Genomic DNA, 12363 nt, shown 5'->3' on the forward strand with positions numbered 1-12363 from the left:
AGCCAGGGGGAGGCTGGCTGTGTGGGAGCCCAACCCACAGCCAGGGCCTCAAAGAGCCAGACGTTCCCAGCAGGCAGAGAGACTTCCCACTTGCACAGAAGAACCATCATTTATCCATCTCATTCATTCAGCAAAAAGCAGCGTACCAGGCACTGGGCAGGGCTTTGCTGGGCTCAGGGTCAGTTAACCGACACCAGAATGAGTAAGACCCAGGCTGTGTCCTCAAACAGCTAAAAGTAACAGCTGCAATGTGTGGAGCTAAGTGACGAGCTTCATGGAGCTGGTCTCTCAGCTGCACACCCCCACTTCGCTCCCCACGGTGGCCTCCCTTCTGGACTGTGGCAGGCTGGTGGTCCCTGCGTCATCACCTGGGTGTGAGGCAGCCTCCTCCCTGGTCCCTTTTTCCAAGCATCCTGGTTACAACCCTTCCTACCTACTATTGAAATCACAACTGTCCCAAAGCTCCAATCAAGTCCCTCCCTGCTCAAAAATCTTCAATAGCTCCTCATTTCCTGGGGACCAAATCCAGGTGCCTCAGCCTGGCATTTAAGACTCTTCAAGAGACAGCCCCACCACACTTGCAGTTTATCCTCCAATCCATCCTTTCCTTCAAATAGCTTACATGCCCGTCGAACTGAACTACACCCTGTACCTTAGACAGCCCAGAACTTTCTCACCTCCACGCCTTTGCCCAGCCATTTCTTCTCCCTGACTATCTCTGTGCCTCCAATTTTTTCCTGTCCTAAGGCTCCAGTTCAAATGCCACTTCCTTAAGGGGGCATCCTCACTGTCCTTATTTTTTAAAATGTCTCCCTAAATGGACTCCCCAGACGCTTTCCTTTGCGCCAGTTGCACTTGAACCTGGCTGCCTGGGGAGGTCGAATCACAGAGTGTTGTAGTTTGCCTTGTAAAGTGTGAGAAGCCACCGCCACTGTTTCTCTGTCTGGTGGACATAAGAAGCCACCCTGGAGCAGGACTTCACTGCTTTTCCCTGAAACCCTGGCGGCCCCTACTTGGAAATGCAAATGTAAAGGGAGCAGCCCTTCCCCGCCTCTGCCCTACAAGAATGGTATTAGGGAACTTTTGGAGGGGCTGACAGAGGCCTACACAGAAGTGATCCTCTCCCTACACTGAAGTGATCTCAGAAAAACATGATGGACAAATTTGTCCTGAGAGGACAGGAACCTGGTCCCTCCCCATTTCCTCCTAGGGCTGACATTATTGGAACCCCTTGGATGGAGTGGATGTTTCCCAGAGAGCTGCTGGCGCAAACAGAGACCAAAGCTCCCAGAGGACCTCACCATGATTCAGGGCTGGGGGTGGGCTGGAGGTGTCTGGACTCGTGAACTGGCTTGACACCCAGAAGTCCATGCCAAACCCATGGCTTGGGCTGGAAGCCTCTGGGCCCCAACACCCCCAAGCAGGGTGGGGAGGCTCTGGGAACGACGGCTGAGTAATAGCGAAAAGCAGAAATCTCTGGAACCTACGCGTGGGATCCTGCATGGCAGCCCCATGGTTACTGTGGTCCAGGACGTGCTGGAGTGGGCAGCACCAACTCCCATCTGTGCTGCTATGGTAACCGGGCAGAAACTGGGGCGAGCTACTGGGTAAGTGGGGCCCACGTCTCCGTCTCTCTCTACCTGGCATTAAGCCTGGAGCGGCCGCAGGGTCCTGAGACAATGTGGATGTGAGGCAGGCAGAGGAGCTACACTCGAGATCTTACTAAAGGAGGCACTTGGGTGCTTGGGCGGTCAGCTGGGGAAAGAAGAAATATAACCACAGTTCCACCCCGGAACAGTGAAGCAGTCACACCACCGCATACTCGGCACGGCCTGCCTTGTTTTAGATTACAGTTAGGGCTCTACCAGTACACAACAAAGTCTGTCAGTCTTTGTCTCAATTTCCCCTATAATATTTTGCACTGCAGAAGGCACACAATACATTTTTGTTGGAAGGAGGGAAGGAAAGAGGGAAAGAAGGAGGGAGGGACTGTAGGTCTAGGAGAGTCCAGAGGAGCGACTTAGAGCTTGCAGCTGGACTAATAAGGGCAGGCTTCCTGGCAGAGGTAACCTGTGAGGGGCCTTGAAGGAGGAGTACCCTGAGAGGATCTTTGGAGCGTAAGCGTTCCTGGAAACTGTCCTTTACAGTTCTAGGTCCCTGCAGCATGTCAGGGGCTAAGGTTATAGCAGGTGCTATCCCCATGTCCTCACCCTCTCTTCTCGTCCTCAGCCTCCCAGCAATTCTATGATTTGGGGATTCATTTTTTTTTTGGAAAAGAATACAGATATATCTTACTTTTGCAAGTTTTACAAAATATACTGAAAACATACCCCCAGGTGAGTGCATTGCCGGGGCCCCTCTCGGGACCCCGAGGCTTAAGCCTCATTAGCTTCCAGTAGCAGGGCTCTGCCTGCAGGAGCCCTCCCCCTCCGCCTGGGCTGGAGGGGGAGGGCAGAGGCTGTTAAAGGCTTTACGGGCCAAGAGTCAAGCTGACCTGAAATGCAAAGGCATCCTTGACCAGAGCCTCCCCAGACAAGAAGCTGGACCTGTATCTCAGGAAGATCTGAAAGGAGAAAACAAAACATGGAGGCTCCAGGACTAGTCCGCCCAGGTCGTGGGCTTTACAGGGGCCAGGGCACCACGTGTGTCATTAAAGCCACACTCATGGGCGCCTGCTCCTTCCAAGCACGTCCTCCAGAAGAGACACATTTGCAATAAATTGTAAAGAAATACTCAGAGATGAGAGTTGTTAGGACAAGAACGATAAAGAAGAGACAAAGGAGGAAGCAAACAGTGAGCTGCCTGGAGAAAGCTGTCAAAGGTGGTGCCCACTGTGTCTGCTCACTCCCCTCCCCACCGATGTCACCATCCCGGGCTCCTGGCCTTGGTGTTGCGATCTGGCTATGCTTCTACAAGAGACCTGTATTTAGGACCAGAACAAACACTGTGACTGCAGGGCCAAGTCACTTCAGTTGTCCAGGCCTCAGTGCTCTCATCTATAAAATGAGGGGTGTGCCCAGGGCAGCCACTGTCTTTTCCTGCACGACACCCATGCAGATACCCTTGGCGTGCCCCTCCTTCTCCCTGTAGAGAGCACATGGAAATTTGAGATGGTGAGAGAGGGGTGAGTATAGGATCAACATTGCGTCCTTGATAATTTATATTTTAAAAAGTAAATCATGGGACTTCCCTGGTGGTCCAGTGGGTAAGATTCCACGCTCCCAATGCATGTGACCCGGGTTCGATCCCTGGTCAGGAAACTAGATCCCACATGGTGCACTAAGAGTTTGCATGCTGCAACTAAGAAGTCTGCATGCCATAACTAAAGATGCTGCATGCTGCAACTAAGACCCTGCACAACCTAAATAAATAAATAAAAGATAAATAAATATGAAACATACTTATAAAGAAAAAAGTAAACCATTATTGCCCAATGATGTGAAGTAACTTAATGACACTCAAAAATGGTTAAAATGAACACAAAAAGGTTAAAATGGTAAATTTTGTGTTATGTGTACTCATCACAATAAAAAAAATGGAATTAAAAAAGTATAACTTCAACAAAATGATTTTTTTTTTTTTTTTTTTTTGGCGGTACGCGGGCCTCTCACTGCTGTGGCCTCTCCCATTGTGGAGCACAGGCTCCGGACGTGCAGGCCCAGCCGCTCCGTGGCATGTGGGATCTTCCCGGACCGGGGCACGAACCCACATCCCCTGCATCGGCAGGCGGACTCTCAACCACTGAGCCACCAGGGAAGCCCAAAATGAATATTATTTTTAAACACACATATACACATACAAAGTAAATCATTTGCAATTTTTAAAGCACTTTTGACTATTATAAGTTCCTTTTGTTATGACCACTGAGGGCCACATGCCTTGTGGGCTTTCCCACAAGGAACCTACCTGTTTTGAGATTCTCTTCCACATCAGACCCAGCCTCTGAAAGGACTGCTCTGTCTGGGCAGGTGGCACCAGGCCTGAGAGAAGTAGCAGCTGCAATGCTCAGCCCCCAGCTGCCCAGCTGGTCTGGGCCCCATACACACCCACCATCCTGGTCACGGTCCCTCTCTATGTCCTCACAGCCCACCTCCCTCCAGCAGAGAGGCTTCTCCTCCATTCCCCGGAAACCCAACACGCCCTGGGCAACTGCACCCCATGTACACACCTGGATCTGGTCGCCCAGCCACTGAAATGCAATAAATCCTGGTTCTGTTCTGATGACGAAGAGTCCAAGTGTAAACTGTAGTACAAGACCCCAGGACACAGCCCGCCAGGATACCTGCCACCCGATAGAAAGGTCCTGGTGAGCTCAGCTCCTCGGGAGATCCACAGGGAACAGTTGGGTGAGGGCAGAGGGCACAGCACTGCTGAGGGGCTATGGGAGATTTGGCCAGTCTGTAGGATGAGGGCTGGACCCAGCCAGAGCTCTGGGCCAGTTGCCAATGGTTACATTCCCCATGAAGTTCAGAATAGGCCACACTTGGCAGCAATGTGCCTGGGAAGTGGGCAGGGGTAGGGCAAGATCTAACCAAGGACCAGCCTGGAGTGTGCCATGGCACTTGGTCCTGGGTCATCACGGGGTAGGTGGAGCTGGAGTTGTGGCATCAGTGTCCGGCTTCCATGTAACTTTTGTCTGTCTGGATCCTCCCCCATCCCTCCTATATAGTCAGGGCTCCCAGCCACTCTGACCCCACTCTCTCTCCCTCAGTGCACTCTCCCCATCCCCAGCAGAAGGGAGCTGGACTCCTAAGGGCTGCTGCTACCTCTCAGCATTTAATGACTCCTTAGCAGTGATCCCTACACCCAGGTGTGCATCAGGATCTCTGGGAGGCTTGGCTGGAGTCTGGGGGAAGGTGTTAACCACACTGTGAAATGGTGGTGGGGGGACCTGATATCAGAGAGAGAAGGGACTGCAGCCCACTCTGGACCTGATAGCTAAGCACTCACTGCGCGGTGATGCTTTGAGAAGGCAAAGAGGAGGCTGATGAACATGCAGATTCCTCCGAAGGACACCAGTTGCTCAGGCCGCTGAGAGGTGTCCAGAACCAGCCATAGGATCAGGGCCAGGAAAGCAGCAAGGGCTAGAAAGGGCTCCCTGCGGGAGAGGGGCAGAAAGTCATCACTGTCAGCATCTCCTCACCCCCACACAATAGCACCCAGGGCCCCAGAGAAAGGGTACTCAGGGCTGGTGAGGGCAGAGAGAGAACGCTGTGTAACCTCAGACAGGCCACATAGCCTCTCTGAGTCTAGTTTCCTCATTGGGTAAACAAAGCCAAAGACAACCCGTTTCTCAAGGTTGCCGAGAGGACTAAGTCAGAGGATGTGTGTACTCAGCTTAGCATGGTGCCGAGCACATGGCCCCATCGAGAGGCAGGAATTCTCAGAGCTGCAATGATGCTCAGCTCAGCCCAGCCTCTGACCTTGCCAGGGTGAGGTGGGGCCTGTGTGGGCTAGAACTCAGCACCATGGACCATGGGCTCTGCTCCCCCAAAGCCCAGAAGCAGTAGTGTCAGTCTGGAATGCAGAGTTGAGCACCTGAGACCTAGGGCTGGATGCAACTTTTACAGCAACACCTCCCTCCCTGGGGCTGGGATTTGCTTGTCCAGGAGGCAGCCTGAAATGTTCAAGAGCCCAGGTCTGGGTACTGGGTGTTCAAGGTCTAGCCCCGACCCAGTCTTCAACTCACTGGGTACTATAACCACAGATAAGGTTCACTGAGCACCTATTATGTGCCTGGAACTATGCTGGGTGCTGAGAGACTTCCAGTAACTGTCCTCATCTTAGAGATGAAGAAACGGAGGCCCAGGAAGTTAAATGACTGGCCCACAGCTGCCCATCTAGAAAGTAGAAAAGCTGAGATCTTAGCCCAGGCACTCTGGCAGCAAATCTATTCCCTTAACTAGTTCTGTACACCGTCACCAGCCGGTAAGAGGAGGACCCAGGACCTGAAATCCATCAGGCTAACCCCACAGTTGACTGTTTATTTTTGGTGTGTTTCCCAAACTCCTATCATCCCAGTTCCATTGGCACGATTTCTGCCCTGTCTCTGTGCCACCTGTACTATTTTCCTTGAAGTTAACTCATTTTATAAAAACTGAAATGCATGTTTGGGGTTTTATTTTTTTTTTTGGAAGGGGGTTGTTTTTAATAGCTTTATTAGAGATATGATTTTTTTAACTTTTTATTTTATATTGGCATATAGCCGATTAACAGTGTTGTGATAGTTTCTGCTGTGCAGCAGAGCGACTCAGCCATACATATACATGTATCCTTTCTCCCCCAGACTCCCCTTCCATCCAGGCTGCCACATAACATTGAACAGAGTTCCCTGTGCTACGCAGTAGGTCCTTGTTGGTTATCCTTTTTAAATATAGCAGTGTGTACATGTCAATCCCAAACTCCTTAACTATCCCTTCCCTCCACCCTTCCCCGCCTGGTATTAGAGGTATGATTGACATAATAAATAGAACATGTTGAAAGTGTATAATTTTTTTTTTTGAAAGTGTATAATGTGATAGTTTCGACATATCGAAACATATTCGACACCATGAAACCATCACCACCATCACAGTGAGCGTATTATATCCATCACCCTCGAAAGCTTCTTCATACTCCTTTGTAATTCCTTCCCTCATCCCCAGGCAGCAAATGATCTGTTTTCTGTCACTAGATGAGTTTGCAATTTCTAGGATTTCATAGGAATGGAATCATACAGTACATATTTTTTTTAGTCTGACTTCTTTCACTTAGCGTAATTATTTTATTTTGAGATTCATCCATGTTTTTGCATGCATTCATTTCTTTGTATTGCTGAGTAGTATTCCATTGTGTGGATATACCACAGTTGGCTTATACATTCACCTGTTGATGAACATTTAGGTTGTTTCCAGTTTGGGGCTATTGCGGATAAAGCTGCTATGAACATTCAAACATTCATGTGCAAGTCTTTATGTGGAAGTACGCTTTCTTTTCTCACTATAAGTGGAATGGGTGACTCATATGGTAGATCTAACTTTTTAGGAAACTGCCAAACTGTTTTCCAAAGTCATTGTACATTTTTCCATTCCCATCAGCAGTATGTAAACGTTCCAGGTCCTCCGCATCTTTGCCAACATGGTTGGTATGGTTACTCATTTGAATTCTAGTCATTCTAGCAGACATACAGCAGTATCTCTTTGTGGTTTTAATTTGCATTTCCCTAATGACCAATGATGTTGAGCATTTTTCCATGTGTTTATTTGCCACTTATTTATCTTCTTTAACTAAACATCTGTTAAAATATTGAGCCCACCCTTAAACTGGGTTTTCTTATTATTGAGTTTTGAGAGTTCTTAATACATTCTGGATGCAAGTCCTTTGTCAGGTATATGACTTTCAAAGCTTTTCTCCTAATCATAGCTTACGTTTTTATTCTCTTAACCAAGTCTTTTTGAAGAGCAAAAGTCCTGAATTCTGATGAAGTTTAATTTATCATTTAAAAAAATGGATTGTGATTTTGGTTCTGTATCTAAAAAATTTACTTAACTCAAGGTCACAAAGATTTTCTCCTACGTTTTCTTATAGTAGTTTTATAGTTTCAGGCTTTACATTTAGGTTTATGATCTATTTTCAGTTAATTTTTTAATATAATGTGAGGCATGGATCAAAGTTCCTTTGTTTCTCTCTCCTCCTCCTATTCTTCTCCTCCTTCTTATTCTACATATGGATATCCTATTGTTCTAGAAGAATTTGTTGAGATGATTATTATTTCTTCACTGAATTGTCTTAGCACCCCTGTCAAAAATCAATTGGTTAAAAAAAAAAATCAATTGGTTATATATATGTAGGTCTATTTCTGTACTCTCTATTCTATTCCATTGATCTATTTGTCTGTCTTTATGCCAATACCACATTGTCTTGATTACTGTAGCTTTATAATAAGTCTTAAAGACAGGTAGTGTAAATTCATCAACTTTGTTCATCTTTTTCAAAGTCGTCTTGGTTATTCGAGGTTCTTTGCATTTCCATATGAATCCTAGAATCATGTTTTGATTCCTATCCCAAAAGTCTGCTAGAATTTTGATTGAATACTCTTAGAATCTATAGATTAATTTGAGGAGAATTGATATATTAAAAATATTGACTCTTTCAATCCATGAACTTGGTATTTTGCTCCATTTATTTGTCTTTAATTTCTCTCAGCAATGTTTTGTAGTTTTCCATGCACAGGTTTGCAGGTCTTTTGTCAGATTTATCCTTAAGTATTACATATGTTTTATGCTATTCTAAATAACATTTATAATTTTAATTTATGATTGTTTGTTGTTAGTATATAGAAATACTTTTGTTTTTTGTATGTTGAGCTTGTATCCTTCAAACTTGCTAAACTCACTTATTAGTTATACTAGTTTTTTGGTAGATTCCATAGGATTTTCTATGTAGACAACCCTGTTGTCTGTGAATAAAGACAGCTTTACTGCTTCCTTTCTAATCTACATGCCTTTTATTTCTTTTTCCTACCCGACTGCACAAGCTAGAACCTCCAGTACAATGCTGAATAAAAGTGGTAAGAATGGACATTCCTACCTTGTTCTTGATTTCAGTGGGTAAGCGCTCAGTATTTCCCAGTTAAGTATGAGGTTAGCTGTAGATTTTTGGTAGCTGGTCTTTATCAGATTGGGGACATTCCCTTCTATTCCTAGTTTGCTCAGAATTTTTATCAGAAACGGGAGTGGAATTTTGTCAAATGCTTTCTCTGATTATGATGTGCTTTGGTGTGGTTTTCTTCATGTTTCTTGTGCTGTAGGTTTGTAGAGTTTCTTGGATGTCTGGGTTTATAATTTTCATCAGATTTGGAATTTCTTGGATATAATTTCTTCAAGTATTTTTTCTTCCCTCCTTCTCCTTTGGAGATTTCAATTACTTGTCTGTCTGCCTACTTAATGTGCCATGGTTAACTGATGCTCTGTTTGACTCTTTCAAGTTTTTAAAAACTTTGTTAGGTAGAGCTTGAGCAGCGTTTATTCTGTGGTTAATTTTTCCCTATTACTGACCCAAGATCTTTCTTAGTACTCTAAACAATATCTGGTGAATCATGAGGTTTTCCACTCTGACTATTGAGAGCAAACACTACTCCTGACCCTGTGTGATCTCTGGGCACTGTTCTCTAATCCTTTTCAGTGGTTCTTTTCTAGGCCTTGCATAGTTTCCTCATACGCATTCACTGATCAGAACTCAGTTGAATACTGGAGGAGAACCCTCTGCAGATCCCGGGAACAGATCTCTCCCCTCTGGTACTCTGCATTGTGAACTCTAGTCACCTTGGCTTTCCTGAAGTCCAAGCTCTGTCTTTTCAACTCAGGAAATCTACTGGCCCCACCTTAACGCCTCTTTCCTGCACTGTGGCCTGGAAACCCCCTCAATGCAGTAAGTTGGGGCAACCATAGAGCTCATCTCATTTGTTTCCTATTTCTCAAGGATCACTGTCCTTTGTTGCCTGATGCCCAATTTCTTAAGAGCCATATACTATTTGTTCTGGATTTTTAGTTGCTTCAAGCGAGAGGATAAACCTGGTCTCTGTTACTCCATCTTGACCTGATTTTGGAAGCCAAAATCAAATGCATGTATTTTAAAAACAGTTTATTGAGACAAAATTCACATACTATACAATTTTCCCATTTAAAGAGTATGGTTCAGGACTTCCCTGGTGGTGCAGTGGTTAAGAATCCGCCTGCCAATGCAGGGGACACGGGTTTGAGCCCTGGTCCAGGAAGATCCCACAGGCCGCGGAGCAACTAAGCCTGTGTGCCACAGCTACTGAGCCTGCGCTCTAGAGCCCACGAGCCACAACTACTGAAGCCCGCGTGCCACAACTACTGAAGCCCATGCACCTAGAGCCCAGGCTCTGCAACAAGAGAAGCCACCGCAATGAGAAGCCTGAACACCGCAACGAAGAGTAGCCCCTGCTCGCTGCAACTAGAGAGAAAGCCTGGGTGCAGCAACAAAGACCCAACGCAGCCAAAAATGAAAATTAATTAATTAATTTTTAAAAAAAGAGTATGGTTCAATGGTTTTTAGTATATTTACAGGGTTGTACAACCGTCACTGCAATCAACTTTAGAACATTTTCATCAGCCCAAAGAGAAACCCCACACCTCTACTCACCACCCCCATCTTCCCATCCCCCTCCAGCCCTAGTCAGTCACTAATCGGCACTTCCCTGGTGGTGCTGTGGTTAAGACTCCGAGCTCCCAATGCAGGGGGCCGGGGTTCAATCCCTGGTCAGGGAACTAGATCCCACATGCATGAGCAACTAAGAGTTCATATGCCACAACTAAGGAGCCCATGAGCCGCAACTAAGGAGCACACCTCCCGCAACTAAGACCCAGCACAACCAAATAAATAAATAAATATTTTTTAAAAAATCACTACTCTACTCTCTGTCTCTATAGATTTTCCTATTCTGGACACTTCATATAAATGGAATCCTACGGTATACGGTTCTTTGTGACTGGTGTCTTTTACTTAGCATAATGTTTTCAAGCTTTGTCATTATTGTAGCATTTATCAGTACTACCTTCTTTTTATGACCAAATAATATTCCATTATATGTATAGACACAATTTATTCAGCCATTTAATGGTTGATGGGCATTTGGATTGTTTCCACTTTGGCTATTACGAATAATGATGCTATGATCATTTGCATATAAGTTTTTGGATATATGTTTTCATTTCTCTTAGGTATATACCTAAGAGTGGAAATGCTGGGTATGGTAACTCCACGTATAACATTTTGAGGAACTGACATTGTTTTCTATTGCAGCTGCATCATCTTACATTTCTTTCAGGAGTGTTATGAGGGTTTCAAATTTTTTCGCATCTTTGCCAACTCTTGCTATCATTTATCTTTTTTGTTATAGCCATCCTAGTAGATGGGAAGTGGTATCTTGCTGTGATTTTTTTTTTTTGGTATATAATTTGCAAATATTTTCTCCCATTCTGTGGGTTGTCTTTTCACTTTGTTGATGGTGTCCTCTGAATCAAAACATTTTAGTTTTTATATAGTCTAGTTTATCTGCATGTATTTTTCTTTTTTTCCTTGGCCATGCCATACAGCTTGCAGGATCTCAGTTCCCCAACTGGGGACTGAACCTGGGGCCATGGCGGTGAAAGCACCAAATCCTAACCACTAGACCACCAAGGAACTCCCTACCTGCATATGTTTTTTTAAAGGAAACTTTATAACAATACCTCAAATGGAAAACCAGTATCAGTGATTTGTCATAAACAGAAGATGACTGTAAAAATAAATCCTTTTATAAATCTATTTAATAAAGAGAAGGCAAATGTAAAAACAAATCTATGTATAAATAAAACTAAAACTTTGTTTATAGGCTGGCTCAAAGCATTTTGCTGTGGTGCGGGGGTCTTACTTTGGGAAACACCATTATGCTCTGCACCTGCCTGGCTTACTCATTGATTATCTTTGGGCACCAGTTTCTTCATCAACAAAAAAAGAGTACCTTTTTTAAGCCATAGAAACATTTTTTTCCAGCTAATTTTTTCTTTTTTTTGCAAACCTGTTTATAAAACAGATAAAATAGAGCTGTCTGCTTGAAATGGAGACTGGGAGGCAGGGTGTCTGATGTTCCCCTCTCCAATCTCCCTCACCTGCCCTATGGTACCTCCAAGGTTTCCAGAGCTCTAAGGAACCCAGTTTAAAAACCAGGGGATCCCAAACTGTTGTTCAGGAACATGGCCGGCTACATCAGAATCCCCTGGTGGCTAACTAAAAACATTAACTAAAGGGAAAAGAATTTCAATAAGAATAGATACATGTATATGTTTAACTGAATCACTTTGCTGTACACCTGAAACTATCATAGCATTGTTAATCAACTATACTCCAATATAAAATAAAAAGTTAAAAAAAATATTGATTCCTGGACCTCAATTCAGACTGCTGAATCAGACTCCAGGGGTGGTCCCCTGCGGCTGTATGTGTCATGCATGCTCCAGGTGATCTGATAGGAGGCACTGATATGGGTCCTCCCTGCTTGAATGGGCTGGGATATCTGAATTTAGGAAACTGTTGATTCCTGTCCTCAGGTATCATAGGCACCTGTTTTAACTGGAGCAGAGAATCAGGTGGGAACTGGCAAAATGCCACAAAGATGGCACAAAGATGCCTCTGAAGCCACCCAGCAACACCTGCTCCGGGGCTCCCAGGAGGCAGGCAAGTAACATGTGCTCTCCATGGCCCAGGAGCCCTCTGGTGCGACAAGGACAAAGGACCTCCCCACCCAGCCCTGGCTGTGACCCCGCAGCTGACTCAGCGGCCCTCTGCCAATGTGCCTGCCCACCCCCATACTCCCCTGGG

The 12363-nt window shown here is 45.3% G+C and overlaps 1 protein-coding gene across 1 annotated transcript in view; it reads right to left on the reverse strand.

Annotated features, from left to right (window-relative positions):
* SLC28A1 (solute carrier family 28 member 1) overlaps positions 1-12363 on the reverse strand; it is a 54044-nt gene that overhangs the window by 24535 nt on the left and 17146 nt on the right. Inside the window, 3 exon segments of the mRNA XM_060164718.1 lie at positions 2495-2563; positions 4169-4282; positions 4951-5098. Coding sequence (XP_060020701.1) covers positions 2495-2563; positions 4169-4282; positions 4951-5098 — 331 coding nt within the window.

This window comes from Lagenorhynchus albirostris, chromosome 1 (assembly GCF_949774975.1).
Source record: "Lagenorhynchus albirostris chromosome 1, mLagAlb1.1, whole genome shotgun sequence".
Lineage (NCBI taxonomy): Eukaryota > Metazoa > Chordata > Mammalia > Artiodactyla > Delphinidae > Lagenorhynchus > Lagenorhynchus albirostris.